Source organism: Saccostrea cucullata, unplaced genomic scaffold (genome assembly GCF_032062105.1).
Source record: "Saccostrea cucullata isolate Sc308-1 unplaced genomic scaffold, CSIRO_AGI_Scuc_v1 ctg8725, whole genome shotgun sequence".
Classification (NCBI taxonomy): domain Eukaryota; kingdom Metazoa; phylum Mollusca; class Bivalvia; order Ostreida; family Ostreidae; genus Saccostrea; species Saccostrea cuccullata.
Genome location: NW_026932006.1, coordinates 1 through 18,217, shown reverse-complemented (window position 1 = coordinate 18,217; position 18,217 = coordinate 1). Strand labels below are relative to the sequence as shown.

At 32.1% G+C, this 18,217-nt stretch overlaps 2 protein-coding genes across 7 annotated transcripts in view; one reads left to right on the top strand and one right to left on the bottom strand.

Annotated features, from left to right (window-relative positions):
* LOC134234247 (bifunctional arginine demethylase and lysyl-hydroxylase psr-1-like) overlaps positions 1–18,066 on the top strand; it is a 38,415-nt gene extending 20,349 nt beyond the window's left edge. For 4 of the 6 annotated variants that reach the window (XM_062716295.1, XM_062716300.1, XM_062716299.1 and 1 more), the window contains 4 exons: positions 470–565; positions 852–997; positions 1,514–1,654; positions 2,049–3,033. In XM_062716295.1, the coding sequence (XP_062572279.1) occupies positions 470–565; positions 852–997; positions 1,514–1,654; positions 2,049–2,189 (524 nt within the window). In that variant the 3' untranslated portion in view covers positions 2,190–3,033. Of the gene's footprint in view, positions 1–469; positions 566–851; positions 998–1,513; positions 1,655–2,048; positions 3,034–15,533; positions 15,637–15,861; positions 15,958–16,284; positions 16,431–16,885; positions 17,028–17,471 lie in introns of those variants that run through there. The other 2 variants (XM_062716298.1, XM_062716297.1) reach the window with 2 other exon arrangements.
* Positions 3,628–5,812, bottom strand: LOC134234250 (tripartite motif-containing protein 3-like). The gene has a single exon (XM_062716304.1). The coding sequence runs from the start codon at positions 5,792–5,794 to the stop codon at positions 4,136–4,138; it is 1,659 nt and encodes a 552-aa protein (XP_062572288.1). The 5' UTR covers positions 5,795–5,812; the 3' UTR covers positions 3,628–4,135.
* Positions 18,067–18,217: the final 151 nt, after the last annotated feature.

Sequence of the window (18,217 nt, the reverse complement as noted above, 5' to 3'; positions counted from 1 at the left end):
AATTTTGGTATTGCAGCATCTCATGGTGTGTCTATATATTTAAAAAGCCCTCAAAATCAGGGTATGATTATAATTTGAAAAAAAATTCAGGGAATAAAAATCCCTCTTTATATTTTAAGTACTGTAAAATCAGATATTTTCAAGGGGTCAAATTTTTGTGGTTTAAGGGGAAAAATATTGGTTCACAGGGATTTGTTTTTGTGGTTTATGAATTGTTCAGTAGTAATATACGTGAAAAATTGGATTTCGTGGTGGACATAAATTCATGGCTCTCTTCATACCTTGAAAACAGCGAAGATTAAACCCCTACAAAAATTAGAGATTTCACAGTAAATCAGATGAGCATTGTGGCCCATGGGCCTCTTGTCAAACAAAGAAATACAAATTTGTTGGCTTTCAACATTTACTCTCTTTTTTTCAAGTTGTATTAGTGTACATTTTCAAAGCTAAATGCGTAACGTTTTCACAGAGCTGAATCTGGAACAAGCTACACCTGGTGCCACCAGAGATCGACTTCTGCAGGAGAGGATCCAAATTTTTCAGAAACTCCATAAACTTCTACCTGGTAGGTAAACACAGTTTTTCATTGGATTCCAACATTTGTTTCAGCATTCCCTATTGATTACATTAATGTAAAAAAAATTATCTTTTGTTAGAATAGTCAGCCTATAAAATTGGGCAGAAATAAAGTGCAGGAATATTTTAGAATGCAGATTGATACGTACAGCATGCCTTCAAATATCATAGCTCAAATAAAGCTCAAGTAAATTTATTTTTGTTGTCCAATAGCAAAAGTCAGAAAATAAATTCTGTGTTACGTGTTATGCTATATTCTTCTTTTGTATTTACAGAGAGTACAGAAGTACTGATGAAGTTAGGACAGGCTTATTCTGACACAGGGAGAGTTGATGAAGGAATGAAATTTACCCAGCAGGCCATAGACAAAGACCCCCACTTCCTTATAGCTCACCTGAACAAAGCCAAGATGTACATACAGGTTAGCTAAACAGCAGAGCAAAATCCTTAGAAGGATCATTTTGTTTATCGAAGCATTTATGAATGTGAAATTATTCTTTTTACATTGATAACAAATCTGTATCCAAGGCATTTTGGGTTTGAAAATCTATCTTGAGTGCACCCCAAGAACTGCTTTTAAGTCTGCATAGTGTTGACATCTGCAATGACAGTTTTGCAGAGAATAGCTCGTCTATTTGATTTTAAAATTTAATTCGTTTTTGCTCTGAAGTCTGAATCAAACTATTGTAAATCTTATTCTTTACAAGAACTTTGTTTCATGTGCAGGTATAATCGCACAATGTCATTAGACATTAATTGAAAACAAGTTGTGCTGTTTAATATATAAAATTTGATTTGGCAATATTTTCTATTTTTTTTTTAATCACTGGTACATGTACCATATCTTACATGTGTATAAGGGAAATTTCAGTTGCAGGAGATTAGAATCAAAATTTATAAATATATTCTGTGTAATTTGTTTTATTTTTATTAACAGAAAAACAAAGATAAAAAAGCAGAAGAAAAGCTGAAGGTTTGTTTGGAGATGAATCCCAAGTTGTGGGACGTACATGCTACATATGGAGACTTCCTGATGAGAAAACAGAGGTTTAAAGAGGCGGCACAAATGTTCCGAAAGGTAGGAAAATAAATTGTGTTGTACAAACAGATGTCCTTGTCAGTGACAACTGATTTTAGTATTGAACTTTCTCTCTCAGTCTCTCTCTCTCTCTCTCTCTCTCTCCTGTTTTGATGCATATCCATAGTATAAGTCTATGTTGCTTTAATTAAGAAATGATGAAAATTTTCAGTAGCTCTCTATACATCAAACATGAGGGATAAGTAAGATTTAAAAAATCTTGGTTGTTATGATACATCAATTGAAAATGAAAGAAACTGGCAAAATTGTTTTTGAAATTCATTGATTGCTTGATTATTAATTAATTTCCATTTTTTACATAAGATATTGCTGAGGGTTTAAAGTGGTCATTAACAATTATGTAATAATATTAATTAATTTGATCAATTTACAGGGAACACAAGTAAAGCCAGACATGATTCCATTCTGGGCAAATCTGAGGAACGCCCTGCAACAAAGCGGTGACAACAAAGGGGTAAGGGAGACAAATCTGGTTATAGAAAGGCTTCAACGAGAACAGCAGGACAGACAGTGATGATAATAGTGCTAATTTATACATTAAATCACAAAGTCAAAGTCACACAGTGATAATAATAGTGCTAATTTATACCAATTACAAGTTCAAAGTCCTTATGCCTTCATTGTGGAGCATATCATGAAATTGTTGTATTTTTTTTTCCCTTAAGTTTTTGTTTAAAATTGTTGTTTTGTGTGTTTTTGCATGCATGTATGTGCAGAAAAAAAAAATCTGTCTCATTTCTTGTAGTTTGAAAGGGAAAGAATTTTTAAGTGGATGGAAAGGAAAAATTATGTATCACATCGTGATTTTATTTTTTCATTTCATTAGTGTATTTATGGGGAGATTATGTATGGTTATTGCATTCCAATTCATATATTTTTTTTTCAAATGACATGTAAATGTATACATATCATTGGCTTTCTGCAGCTATAACATAATGATTGTATAATTGGTGTGAAATGAATGAAAGGCAAATATTGTAAGTTGTATAAAAATGTGACACAACTTAGCATAATATAATTTTTTATGTCAAGTTTCAATAATTTAGTTTTTTCTTGTTCAAATGGTTCACATGTAGATATAGTTTATTTTTATACAAATACACACATTTCCATCTCCAAATCATATTTACATTCAACATTTCATTGCATTAAAAAAATTTTGGTTTTCATATTTTTTTACCAAAATTTGCAGACCTCTTGATCCAGCTTACTTTATTATGCTATCTGTAAGTTATGCATAGAACACAGTAGAAGAAAATCCTTATTAAAAAACATACTTCAATTTGTTCAACAATGCTAAACTTTGTCATAACATTCCAATTTCTTCTTTCAGTGTGTTGGAGTTATCTCTCTTTGAATACTTGTGATCTCGTTTTGCCTCGTTATATCTGTGATACTTCATCCCTGATTGTTAATTAAAAGTGATGAAATAATTATTTATGTAATTTATTACTTACAAATAAAAATGGATTGACATGAAATGTTTTAGTTTTGTCATGTCCCAGACTGAGTGATTGGGAGTTAATAAATTTTGTGTTTTGATACAATTGATTTTGAAGTTTCAAGGACTATACCCTTGTTATACCTGGGGCCCTGACTCAGTTCACATAGTGTCATTTGTCCAACCGGATCATATTGATATTGACTCAGGGTCCTGATGTTGTGAGGGTGCCTATAAACATTTTAACTCATGGTTGACCAAGGTCATTTGCTACATGTATGTCAATGTTGACTTGGAGGTCAAATACTTCAAAAAAATATCTTTGTGAAAAAATACTACATAATCAATAAATTTGTTCTGTGTTTTTATGGGACTATTTTTTAATAGTAAAATTTGATGTCACGGGGCCTTGTGCATTCAATTCAAATCTACTAAATTAGACGGTATTTCAATTTATTTTCAGATTGTTATTTCAAGTAAAAATGGAAATATAAGGAATATCACTGTCTAGTTAGGAGACTACGCCAGTAACATCAACAATAGTGGGAAACATGGGATAATTTTAGCTTCGCCCGTTATGCAAATTATCCCATGTTTCCCAGTATCGTTGATGCCCTGGCATACTATACTAAGGCCAAAAAAAATAATAGTCTTAGTTTCCTACTACCAGCCTGAAAAAAATAGGGTAGGTTGGTTGGAAAATTATTTTATTTTTTACAATGGTATTTGTTGGATATGAACTATTACAAAACCAAATTAAACATGTCATTGGTCAATATTATCATTTAAAATATTAATAAGTAGTGTTTCTTGCAAGTCCATATTTAAAACATATGTATTTCATGAAATACCACTTGAATGTATATTTTTTTCACTTTTGGATCATGAAATTTTCGATTTTCCCTCAAAAACTAAAAAACTTTAGGGTAGGGTGCAAAAAAATAGGGTAGGTCGGGTAGCAGGAAACAAGACTATTTTTATTTTTGGCCTAACTAGACAGTGATTCCTTAAATACATGTCTATCTAAGATATTTAATTTTCTTAAGCTTCCCACTCCACTCGGCAACAAACAAGGTGTCACTTTTGTCTACACATAAACCAAATGGACCCTTCAGATCACAGTTATCTATATAACGGATGAACTGTCCGTCCTGGTCTAGGATGTGGATACAGTGGTTATGATAGTCTGCTGTCAGGATCTGACTCTGGCTGTCTGTTGTGATGCCACAGGGTTCAAATGGTTTGTTCTTTGTGGCAGAAGGATGACCAGTGTATCTAAATCGGAGTTTTCCAGCCTGATTGACCACCACTACAGCACCAGCTCTGAAGTCAGCCACACAGATATCCAGGTTTCTGTTCTCACTGATGTACTTAATTTTGGCATTTCCTGAATACAGAGGTTTACCCTCCTCATCAAACTGGATTGTTTGTTTCTCTGTGGAGCCTGAGTAACGGACAACCTTGGATTTTGTTTTATCATCACTGTGCATGTTAACCAGGAGATCACCAGAGGAAGTGACACAGAGATTACTAGGTCTCCAGTCCTGTAGTCTGATCACCTCCTCTGTCTGTTCATTCTTCACTTTATTCACAATCTTTGTTTTCCAATCAGAATACACTAGATCCCCATCACCTGTCACTGCTATGTCACCTGGCCAGACCCCTGATTTTGTTTTGATTGTCTTTATGAGTGAGCTTTGAATGTTGAAGCATTTCATATCATTGACAAATCCACTTGTCCAAATTTCTTCTTCACTAAGACAGGCAACACTACATAGGTTTCCATACCCAGTATTTATAGTAGTTATAAGTTCTGGTTCTTCAAGCAGTTCTATGGTTGGTGTCTCTGGTTTCTTCAGTTTGTAGCCATTTTCTTCTGTTTTGGTAGTTAATTCTGTTAAAGATCCAAACAATGTATAAAGATGTTCTGTATCTTTAGCCTTTGGACTGAACACAGGCAGTGATATCTTCACTTTAGGTGGAAGTTTGCTTAATTCTTCAATTTTAGAACTGTATTCCATAGTCATGGACACTTCATTTGATTCATCTATTCTATTTAACTGAAGCAAAGTTTGCTCAATTTGATATATAATCTGTTTAATTTCATCTAAATGTTTCTTCAGAATGCTTCGATGTTTATTTTTTACATCCTCAATTTCTGTTGTCAGTTTGTTGACAATGTTGTCGATTTCTTCGTGCCATTCTTCTCCATGTTTTGTTACAGCTGTTGAAAGTTTTGCATATTCTCCATCCAGATTGGCAAGCTGAGCTTCTATATCAGTGGCAATCTCTTCATAGGTTGGAGAAAGTATTTGCTCTAACTCTTCAGTATCTTTTCTAATTACTTCTCTCTTTGAATTAAAAATATCCAAAAGAGTTGTAATGGTATGTTCTTTATGTGTATCAGTTATAATGCATAAAGAGCACACAGACGTGTTGCATTCTTCACACTGAAATTCACTCCTTTTTGTTTCATGTGTTTTGCACTGTGGATAAATTAAGGTGGATTTCCTTTGCTGAATTTGGACAATTTGATGTTTGTTGTAGTCATCAGCAATGTGTTCTCCAATACAGGGTTTACAAAGGTTGACATGACAGAAATCACAGTACATTTGTACTATAGCTGTCTCACAAAGGTCACATCTGATCACATCCTGGGCACTTCTGCTGGGATCCATGTCCAAATCTAAAATTTGAATGATATGACATTGATTATAGCTCTCAATGCCTAAATATCTTTGGTCAAAAACGAAAGTAAATATATCTACTCATTATTTATATTTCAGATTCTCAAAAATCAAAATGTCTTGATTTATTAAAATTGTTACCTTTAATACCTTAAAACTTAAATTGCTTATGGTGATACCGATTTTTATTTAAAGTTTAATTTCAACCTAAGGGTGTTAAAGGATTACACCCATGTACCATTTCACCCAGTATCTAAATAATCCGTATGAAACTGCCTAGTATAATTTTATAGGAATGGTTTGCATTGTAAACTGTACAATAACTTAATTAAGTTAAAAATCAATAATTTCAAAAGTATAACAATACATTATAATAGGCAATACCAATTTATGTATTGTATGTCCAAATAAGAATCCAGAAAATAAGAAATGGCTTAAGCTTGCCATCACCTGACTGGAAGGTGAAAATATAGGGTGTCATAGATAGAGTTATCTTTCTTGAGTAATATTAAGGCTATATCCTGTAATTTGCAACGCAATGCATATAAGTTAACAGGTCCAGCACAATACCCCGATAAAGGTATATAGCTTTATCAAGGTATTTAAAATACCTTCATCATGGTATTTTATGTAATGAAAATTCAACAAAAAAATCTTTAAAAATTAATTAGTGAAAGTTGAGTTCTGAGTTGTTGTCAGTAAATTCACCCATGTATTTAAGTACTCAAACTCAAACAAACCAGTATTACACTGTCGTGTGAGGAGACGTTATTACGGAAGAGTATTAGGGCCGTAGCAGTATTTTTTTTATTTGTTATAACAAATCATCAATTTGTTATAACAAATTATCAATTTGTTTAAACAAATTATTAATTTGTTTAAACAAATTATTAATTTGTTTAAACAAATTATTTATTTGTTATAACAAATTATTAATTTGTTATAACTATTTTTGTTATTAATTTGTTATTACTTTTTTTGGATATTTGACCTGTACACAGATCTATGGAATCTATATCAGATCAGAAATAATTGAAATATTGAATTTGTGAAACAATAAGCACATAGTCTGCAAAGCTTTTGACCTATATGTTTCTCTAAGAGCTCAGAGTTTTCACTTCAAACATCAATGTAATGATGAATTACATCAATATCCTAGATTCTATTTCTTATAGCATGTTCTTAGAAGCATTTATGAAAGTTTGTCCATACGTGCCCTCCCTCCCTCCACCCCCCTTCCGACTCTGCACAGTCATATCACTCAATTCGTATGCTAGGAAAATTATTATCTTATTTGAGCCATGCAACAGAATTTTACAATATAAATTGATTTATTATATCCCCCCGCTTGAAAAGCGGGAGGGTATGCTGTAATGTCCGTCCGTCTGTTATGCTTTGGAGTACCCATCTCTTATCCGCAACTCTTCTTATACCACGAAGTGAAATTTAATGAATCTTTCACAGAATCTTTATTATAACATATTGCCATTGTTCACCTCCTACATTGTATTTTACTTTTTGATCCGACACATATTTTGGGTTTCCCGGCCACAGCAAAACATGGACTTTGTCATTATAAGCACATGGGAGGCGGGGGGGGGGGGGGGGGGGGTCATTTAGTGAGCTCATTCCTCACAGAACCTCTAGTTTGTGTTTTGATTTTGTTCATTTTAACCCCCCCCCCTCTCTGGATTCTTTCTTTACATGTGACATGATCTACTTTGAATACTGCTTTTCGACGGGCATTTATGTCTACTGTTCAACCCAATTTATGTGTAAAGAATAAAATCTTTAAACCAAACCCAATACTATATATGCAAAACTCCTGGATCTGCTCCCATGGTGAACCTCCATGGTTTCCTATAAAGCTGTGAACAACAGAGGCACCATTGACCAAAATGAATTTGCGGATAAATTATCAAGAAAAAAATACATTCCGTAACAATCTTCGCCGGAAAACGAACGAAAAAATAAAACCTAAAATATTCTTGAGTGGGTATCTCTTGGTAAAACTTGATATTAAATTCCTAATGTGTCATTTAATTCTTTTGTATGCATGAAATTTTTATAATAATAAAAAAGAGCCTGTTGGAAAAGCTCTCAATGGAGTTTTATGAAGAGACTTACTTTTACATTTGACAGCTGACTTTTACATTTTAGTGATTGGAGTTTGTCTATGTTTAAATTGTAAAAGTCAGTCGTCAATTGTAAAAGTAAGTCTCTTCATAAAACTCCACTAGTCCCACTCAAGCCTTATTATTTGCCAAAAACTTTGACAGTTGCAAATTATTTTCATAAATCCGACATACACTAAGATTTTTGATTTGATCTGGCTTTCGTAGATTGTATACATTTCAATTTTTGTCAAAAAAAGTAATTTGTTTTATCAAATTACTAATTTGATTTAACAAATTAATAATTTGTTTTAACAAATTAAAAATCTGTTATATCAAATTACTATTTTGTTATAGCAAATTAATAATTTGTTTAAACAAATTAGTAATCTGTTATATCAAATTAGTAATTTGTTTAAACAAATTATTGATTTGTTATTACAAATTATTAATTCGTTATAACAAATTATCAATTTGTTATAACAAATTATCAATTTGTTTAAACAAATTATCAATTTGTTTAAACAAATTATTGATTTGTTAAAACAAATTATTAATTTGTTAAAACAAATTATTAATTTGTTATAACAAATTGATAATTTGTTATAACAAATTAATAATTTGTTATAACAAATTATCAATTTGTTAAAACAAATTATCAATTTGTTATAACAAATTATCAATTTGTTATAACAAATTTATAATTTGTTTTAACAAATTATTAATTTGTTTTAAAAAATTATTAATTTGTTTTAACAAATTAGTAATTTGTTATAACAAATTAATAATTTGTTATAACAAATTAATAACTTGTTATAACAAATTAATAATTTGTTATATATAACAAATTAATAATTTGTTATAACAAATTAATAATTTGTTGTAAAAAAAAAATATATTGCTGCGGCCCTAATACGCTTCCGTACGTTATTTTATGCTTTCTTTTTGATACCAGAGTGCTTTTCATGCACGAATAGACACACAGACAAAAACTCAGAACTCGACTTTCAGTATTTAATTTTTAAAGAATTTTATGAATTTTCATTACATATCATTCCTTTATCTGTAAATACTTGAAATAACATACCCGATCCTTATCAAATTAAATTGATTCGGGTATATTTGAGAAAATAAAACAAATTATAAGGAAATATATTTAAGGCGTCCAAGAATAATTTAAAATTACAAGTATGAAGCAGATTTATTAAATTTATTCTCTGATTCTGGAAAACGTTGCATGCAACGCTCGTGAAGACTTTATATCGATATTATTATATTTTATCATGGAGACACTTAACGCACTTAATTGAAAAAATTATGTTAAAACAATAAAAAAAATTCTCGATTCAAATTTTAGTAATGGAAAGATTATATTTGTAATTTATCTTTTCAAAACACTTATGCATTGATTTACTCCCGTCGAGAGGAATAGTTTTGAAAAATAAAACTGACCCCTTTTTTCTTAAGATAAATTCAATGCTTTAAGTCATTCACTTTTGCCCCCCCCCCCTTTACATCTACCTATTACATACTAGAATTTTTAAACAGAAACAAAATAATGATATTAAACAATTATCTTTCTATTTTTTCTAAAAGACCAATTTCCTTTTTATAACATTTATCAAAACCTAAGATATTTATATATTCAATATCTCATGTCCTGAAGTGATCTCTCTATAAAAAAAGTTATCCAACCAGGGTCAATTATTTATCATACGGTTATTTGTGAGAACATTGATCAAGCTTTACATTTTTTTCAAAGTGCGTTAATATGGTCGATATTAACGCGCTTTGAAAAAAATTATTTTTTTCAAAGTGCGTTTAGCTTGGTCCCAAATTAAACGCACTTTGAAAAAAAATTTCAAAGTGCGTTGTAACACTGGTGCTTGAAAGGAATAAACTTATTAAGAAGTGTCTACCTGGGGTAATCCTATATATAGATCTGAGGTCTTATTAATCACATTCCCTCGCGTGTTTTTGAACAATGCAGTGTATCTAAATCGGATAATAGAGAACATATAATTAAAGCTGACATGAACTCTTAAAAAGCCATCATTTTTCATCTTTGTACGACTTACTACATTCCTGTACGCCTTTGTCCGCCATATTTCTTCGATTCCGCCATATTTTAATTGAAAATATTTGGTCACCTGTAACTGCTATATATAGCCTTGTACGATTGCTTCACTTGAGTGATTTTCTAGCCTGACTGTCGACATGTACACATCTCCGATAACAAAGTTTTTAGAAGTATATAAACTGACCAAATACATGTTTGAAAAGTAAAAATTCACATAGAACTATACCGAGAATTAAATTATTTTTGAATGCATTTGCTGCATTATAGAAAATAAATGAACTAACACGGAATACATACCTGTACATCAAACACCCATGCAGGTCGAGAAAACGCGTCAAACGCAGTGATAAAAACATTTACCTGACTACTGCTATCGTTACAGGGATGTGCACATGTCGAAAGAATTATCCTATTTTACTTTTATTGAAAAATGCGTCTCAGAAGTCATGTAATCCATTGCTAACTCAACAGTAAAAGATGCTTGGACACACGTGGCCCATGCCGATCATTTTATTTGGACAGGGAAAATATCAAAGGTTAAAAGCTCAGTGGGGTTGATTGAAAAAAAAAATGCAAGTAATTTTTTTTTCAAAAATAAACATTACTCTTGTCTGTACATGTTGTAAATAATATTTTCGATTAAGTACATGGTTTAACTTCATCAAATTCTTTAAAAAAGCAGGCATTATTACGAATCCTTCACCTTTTGAAGATATTTTCCCGTGATATGAGGGGGGGGGGGGGTGTAATAAAACATGCATAACACTCTCATAAAAATAATGTAAGAAAAACGTCTGAAACAGATTGGATTTCTTTATGATCAAATATTATCAAACAAATACTTTGTATTGGCTTTATTAGAACTAATATAATTTAATTTTAAAGTTATTTATAATTTTATGCCCTATGAAAGAAAAAGTGAGCAAGTTCACATACCCCAGTGGCGGATCCAGAGGGGGGGGGGGTTACGGGGGTTGCAACCCCCCCCCCTTTGGATTTGCAAAAAAGAAAGAGAAATAAGAAAGTTCCATTTTTTTGGTTGTGTTTTCATCATAGAAAAAGTAAGGTGAAAATATATAAAGAAATTCGGTCGTAAAAACAAAATAAAATCCCCTCCCTTTACAAAATAGGATTTTCAGGTTCGGAGATATATTTTCCTTTCTTTTTCAAAAACTTTCTGGTATTGTATATACAAGTACTTTTTCCCAGATTGATCAACGTCCCACTTTCAAAAACCATATACTCCACCCTGTATCGATATTCTATTGAGTTATTTAACTATATGTATGTGTACAACGTACGTTTTAACTGTGTTCGCCTTCAACCCCCCCCCCCCTTTGAAAAATACTTCAACCCTCCCTTTGAAAAATTTCTGGATCCGCGCCTGCCCCACGCTCCCCCAAAAGTCGAAGTGCTGAAATTCCCAGAAAAAATAAAGGAATCGTAATTTCCTTGTAATATGCTCATCTATACACATTGTGTCCTAAATATCTGCAAAGTTTGACGAAATTGTGTGCAGCGGTTTATGAGGAGTTGCGCTGACAAACTGCTCACCTCTATATTCAAAATATGGCCAAAATCTAAATGTAAAAGTGCGGAAATTCCCGAATAATAAAGAATTCGGAATTTCCTGGTGATGTGCAAATCTACACACACATTGTCTCCTATAAATAACTGCAAAGTTCGGCAATACTCTGTACAGTGGTTTTTGAGAAGTTGCGCTGACCAAAAAAAAAAAGGAATTGATTGACGGGTCAAAAACATTATACCTCACGCGTGGGGTAAAATCAACGAGTTTGATTCTTTGGTACAATGATAATGAAAATAGAATTTAATGTGAATTAAGTTTCTAGACATGAATAATTAATGATTATTAGAAAAAGCATATAGGAAGAGAGAGTAAACTCCTCTTGAGAATTCCACATTCTACCTAAAACTAGCTTTTTAAAAATTCTTTTGTCTGTTGTCCAAGTTCGACACATACGTTTGAGAAGGTATTCGAGAAAGTTCCCAATGTTCCCATTCCTGTGATTTATATTTCACGTGTATTATATCCCCCGCCTGAAATTAGTGGGAGGTAATCGTTATGTCCATTCGTCTGTCTGTTACGCTTTGGGGTACCCATCTCTTATCCTCTTACACCACTTAGAGAAATTTAATGAAACTTTCAAAGAATCTTAAGTTTATTACATATTACCATTATGCACCTCCTACTTTACTTTTTGATCTTACACGTATGGATTTAGCGAAATATGGACTTTGCCATTATAACCATATGGGAGGCAGGGGGTATCATTTAGTGAGTTCATTGCTCACAATACACGTACGTCTAGTTTCTCTTTCTATTTGGGCGTTTGGGTTAATTTCCTGTCCAAAGTAAAATTATTATTCAATTTATGAAGTTTCGACATCCCGCCTGAAAAAAATCCTTGATCTGTCCTAAGGCATAATAAATGGTACAGTACAAAGCGTAGGATTTCATACCTATCATTGCCCCAATTACGGGCAGACAGAAAGAGAGAGAGAGAGAGACAGAGAGAGTTCAATATACAAAAGAATAAATAAAAATTATCCGTATTCAACCAGTGTCAAGTATCCCTACCCTAGCTTTTAAAATTGTCTACCAAATTCACCAACAGAAATTATTTCTATATAAAAAAAATACCTAGACTATCAGGCAGGGATACTGAAATTTCGAAATACTTCCTGTAACAACATAATTATAAAACAGTTACATTCCTCAAAATGCACATACTTTGTGGTCGGGGTGACACATTTAAAAAAAATCTCAAAACTGAATTCGGCAGAAATGTCTGTCTTCCAAGAATATTTAAATAACGGTCATGTCAATTATTTTTGTATCCCCCCCCCCCCCCGTCCAGAAAATCAAATGCCTTTATGCAAATCTGAACAGGGGATGGCCTTTCTCCGTGTGTGTATGTGTTAAAGAATGTGTAGATGTACACATAAAAATTTGTATTCTGGTTTATTGCTTTTAAGATTTGAAGTAAATTATAGCCGTACATCAAATTACTTTGTTTAGATTTGAGATTAGTACTAAAATAATCAGTTATAATTGACAAATGAATTTTGCGACGCAAACCAACTGCAGACTATATACATGACTTTGTATAAAATGTATATTAGAACTACATGTAGATAAACAATTCACAATTATAGCTTATGAACATCAGTTATAATACCCCCCCCCTTTCAGCCGCGCAAATACCAAATAACTTCTCTTTCCACTTTTGATATTTTCCCTGATCAAAATCTGATCAGCACGGACTAAGTGTATCGTCGTGCTAGTGTGTACGGAGTAATGACAGTGTGTTTACTATTGAGCTTTTATGGAGTTTATTTCTTTTTTGTGATGCATATTTCAATAAATGGAATTCAGGGTGTATTTTACTTGACTTGTGCAGATCTTCGAACCGATGCAGTAACCTTATTACCAGGTATGGGTACGTTTACAGCGTTCGAGGCGTTTTCTCGATATGCATCAATTGCATAGGACCTGCAAATCAAAGACGTTGGTTGTTTTGTTCCATTCAAATGATATAATTTCAAAATGTGTTTTCAAATTTTACTGTTTTTTATTTCAAGTTTATTCTGCATAAATTGGCGCACTGTAAAAATACGTACTCATGCATCTAAATTTCTCTTCCAAACTTGCATTTTTTTTCTTTTGATTCAAATCAATAATCATTCAAAAATATGATTATTATGTTGTTTATTTTGTTTTTGAAATGTCTTGATCACCTCATGTGTTCTCATATGCTTTACCATCGGAGATGTGCACAAGTCGATACCCAATCCAAAAAATCATTCAAGTGTAACGAGCGCATTGGGGTATACATCGTTACAATGAGACAAGGTATCTGAAAGAAATATGGCGGAATACGGCTATAGTTGGTATGAAACAAGTCGTACATAGATGAAAATGTTGCGTTTTTAAGAATTCATGTCAGCTTTAAGCTTTATAAAGTACATTGTGTAACACAGATTTGTGTGAACATTATAATTATCTCTCCTTTGCAGTCAATCAATCCATGTTTTTCCATTATTATTTGCAAAAGATATGAGAATTTATTGTTTTATTGGTTGGTGCGAAATATAGAAATAGTGATTTACTGTTGATAAGTAATTATCCTGTGAAACCAGAGGATCATCAAATTTCAGTGTATTCATTGATTTTGTGGGCCACTATAATTTTCCTAATTTTTTTGTCCACAATTCACATACCTGGTATCTCCCCCATGGAAATAATTTTTTGTCAACATGTCTTAGTTTTTTAAATCTTAATAATACAGCATGTGTACATGTATAATTAATGTTTTCAAAATTTATAACCGCAATCACTGGGTATAGAGTTGTCTTTCTTAATAGAATGATAGGGGAGTTAGAGTTATCTTTCTTTGTAGAGTGTTGGAAAAAACATTTATATCTACAGCAAAGATTTACATGGACAATACTTAATTTTCTTAATTAGTTACTCTTCATTATAAATTTCAGGATGGGGTGGATGACAGTATTTTCTTTCTGGGGGCGTCCAGTATAGTGGAGTGTCTTTCCACAAACACGCTGAAGCGTGGAATGGGGTCATATATGGACAGAAGCGGTGGTTCCTCTACCCCTCCACCCACACCCCACCTGGAGGTAAGCCAAGGGAGGCAATTCTATCAATTACAATTTTTTTTTATTAAGAGTGATTTACAGGGAGAAAACTCTGCATGGCATTTTTTTTTTAAAAAGATAAACATTTTTAAAAAATGTTTTTATTCACTTAATATTTCAAGATAATGTAAAATCTAACTAGAAGCTACTATTCTTTTGGATGAGAATTTTCTGTATTGTTTAAAAATACACTTATAATATTTCCTATGCTGTACAAGCATACTTAAGTAATTGTATCTAACGGAAAAATAAAATGATAGTTTATGGTTTTTTTTTTTTAAATTTATTTTAGAAATTTATTCAATGCACTAAATAACTTGTTTCCCATTAGCTAGTCTATAAATAAGCCAAAGTCCGAATAACAACCAGCTGATTACAATTTTTTTTGTATAAATTTTATAATTTTTTGTCTCTGATTTCAGGAGTGTACCCGGGTTTTACCCAGATGGACTGGTATGACAAGATTTACCCCTCCCTGTCGGGGGAGGATCAACCCATGGAGTATGTCCAAGAGGCGGGGGAAATATTGTACCTGGTAATTAACTCACAGTCAATCCTCGTTATCTCAAACTCAGTGGGACCGAGTTCAAACTTTGAGGTATGAAGGCAAGAGTTATTGGGGCTAAAATAAAAAAAAATGACTGGGGGACTACCAAATCACAAATTTGATATATTAATATAGCCATGGTGTTCAAAATATCTGAGTCAGTGCTAGACTGCTTTTAGAGAATTTTATGTGGCACAAAGTTATAGTTTACTTTAAAGAAGATTCTTTATGCACTTAATAATTAAGGTTCCCCTTGAACAAATTTTCAATTCAATTTGTAGCTAAATTTTCAGTGTATTTTGTCTGTTTTAGCCAGAGGGGACCTACCATGGTATGATTAACCTTGGAGACACAGTAGCTATTGGAATTCAGAAGAAAGAGGCTTCCACAGAGACAGAAAAACTATTCTACAAAGGTCAGTTAATTAGTGCACATAATAATTCATATTATATGAATATAAAACAATTCATGGGAATAAAAATTCCTTATAAGATGACAGAGCTATTTCAAGAAACTCACATGAGCCTATTGTAGTCCATTGACCTCTTATTCAAATTTGTTGGCTCTCGGAACTGAATATTAGTTTTGGATAAAATCTTACTATTGTACATTTTCAAAAACTTAACATTGATTTTTACAGAGCTGAATCTGGAACAAGCGATCCCGGGCGCCACCAGAGATCGACTTCTGCAGGAGAGGATCCAAATTTTTCAGAAGCTCCATAAACTTCTACCTGGTTGATAAACACGGTTTTCATTGGATTCCAACATTTGCTTCTGCATTCCCTATTGATTAATTAGTGTAAAAAAAAAATTAACTTTTGTTAGAATACTCGGTCTTTAAAATGAAGAGCAGAAATTTTTTAGAATGCAGATTGATACATCATGGCTTCAAAGACCCGTATTATATAGCTCAAATTAGGCTAAAGTGATATGGCTTCAAACATTATAGAGCTCTCAAATAAAGCTATAAAATGATTTTATCTTTGTTGTCCCATACCACTGTATAAGTCAGGATATAGGATTTTTGTATTACATGTTATATTTTCATTTTGTGTTTGTAGAGAGTACAGAGGTACTGATGAAGCTAGGACAGGCTTATTCTGACACAGGGAGGGTTGATGAAGGAATGAAATTTACCCAGCAGGCCATAGACAAAGACCCCCACTTCCTTATAGCTCACCTGAACAAAGCCAAGATGTTCATACAGGTTAGGTAAACAACAGCGTACTCCTTATAAAGAGAAATATGGTTATATTAGCGTTTATGAATGCAAGATTTGGAATGCACCCTGAGAAAATTCCTTTTAACAGTTGAGAAATATTGGCTTCGATGAAAATTTCGCAGAATATAGCTAGTGTATTTGATTTTAAAATTTCATTTGTTTTTGCTCTGAAGTCTGAATTAAACCATTGTAAATCTTAATCTTTACAAGAACTTTGTTTCCTGTGCAGATATAATCGCACAAGGCCATGAGACAGTAGTTGAAAACAAGTTTTGCTGTTAAATTTTTGATTTATAAAAAAATGTTTTCAATGGCAATTTTTTTTTAGTAAAAAAAATAGTAAGTTGCAAATATGTAAAGATAATTTCAATTGAAAGAGATCTACCAGAACTATAAATTCTAATCATTGGGTAATCTGATTATTTATATTTTTTTAACAGAAAAATGAAGATAAAAAAAGCAGAAGAAAAGTTGAAGGTTTGTTTGGAGATGAATCCCAAGTTGTGGGACGTACATGCTACATATGGAGACTTCCTGATGAGAAAACAGAGATTTAAAGAGGCAGCACAAATGTTTAGAAAGGTAGGGAAAAATAAGTATCAAAAAGGTACCTTTAATGTCATTAGACAATGCTAGAAATGATTAAAAATTTCACCTTCTCTGAAATTGGCAAAATTGTTTTTGAAATTTTCGATTTTTGGGTTACCATTTTCTATCTTTTACACGAGAAATGAGAAATTGTTGAGGATTTTAAATGGACATTAACTACTGTAGATTCCTTATTTTTTGCAAGTACTTATTATTGCAAAATGGCTATTCAATATCAAAGTGCGAGAATAATTTTTCACCAATCGAAGATTGATCATAAGAATTTACATGGATTTCAGTGCCAAAAAAAAATAACATAGAGTAATTTTATTTCGCGAGTGATGCTTCATGCGAAATGATGTGATAATTTTAAAAATTCCTTGCGTATAATTAGAAATTCACAGTATTATGTATCTTATTAATTTGATCAGTTTACAGGGAACACAGGTAAAGCCAGACATGATTCCATTCTGGGCAAATCTGAGAAACGCCCTGCAACAAAGCGGTGACAACAAAGGAGTAAGGGAGACAAATCTGGTTATAGAAAGGCTTCAACGTGAACAGCAGGACAGACAGTGATAATAATTATAGTGCTAATTTATACCAGTCACAAGTTCAAAGTCACACAATGATAATAATAGTGCTAATTTATACAAGTCACAAGTTCAAAGCCCTTAGGCATGCATTGTGGAGCATATCATGAAATTGTTGTATTTAATTTTTTTTTTTCTTAAGTTTTATTTTAAATTGTTGTTTTAAATTTGTGTTCTTGCATGCATGTGTATGCAGAAAAAAAATCTGTCTCATTTCTTGTGGTTAGAAAGGGAAAGAATTTTAAAGTGGATGGAAAGGGGAATTATGTATTACATCATGATTTTATTTTTTCATTTCATTAGTGTATTTATGGGGAGATTATGTATGGTTATTGCATTCCAATTTAATTTTTTTTTTTCAAATGACATGTAAATGTATATCATTGGCTTTCTGCAGCTATTACATTTTATAATTGGTGTGAAATGAATGAGAGGCAAATGTTGTACATGTTAGTTGTATAAAAATGTGACACATTTTTACTTAGCATAATATAATTTTTTATGTCAAGTTTCATCAATTCAGTTTTTTTCTTGTTCAAATGGTTCACATGGAGATATAATTTATTTTTATACAAATACACATATTTCCAT

Bases quoted from the DNA above. Each gene is read 5' to 3' on its own strand.
- LOC134234250 (XM_062716304.1), bottom strand. From the start codon at position 5,794: ATGGATCCCAGCAGAAGTGCCCAGGATGTGATCAGATGTGACCTTTGT.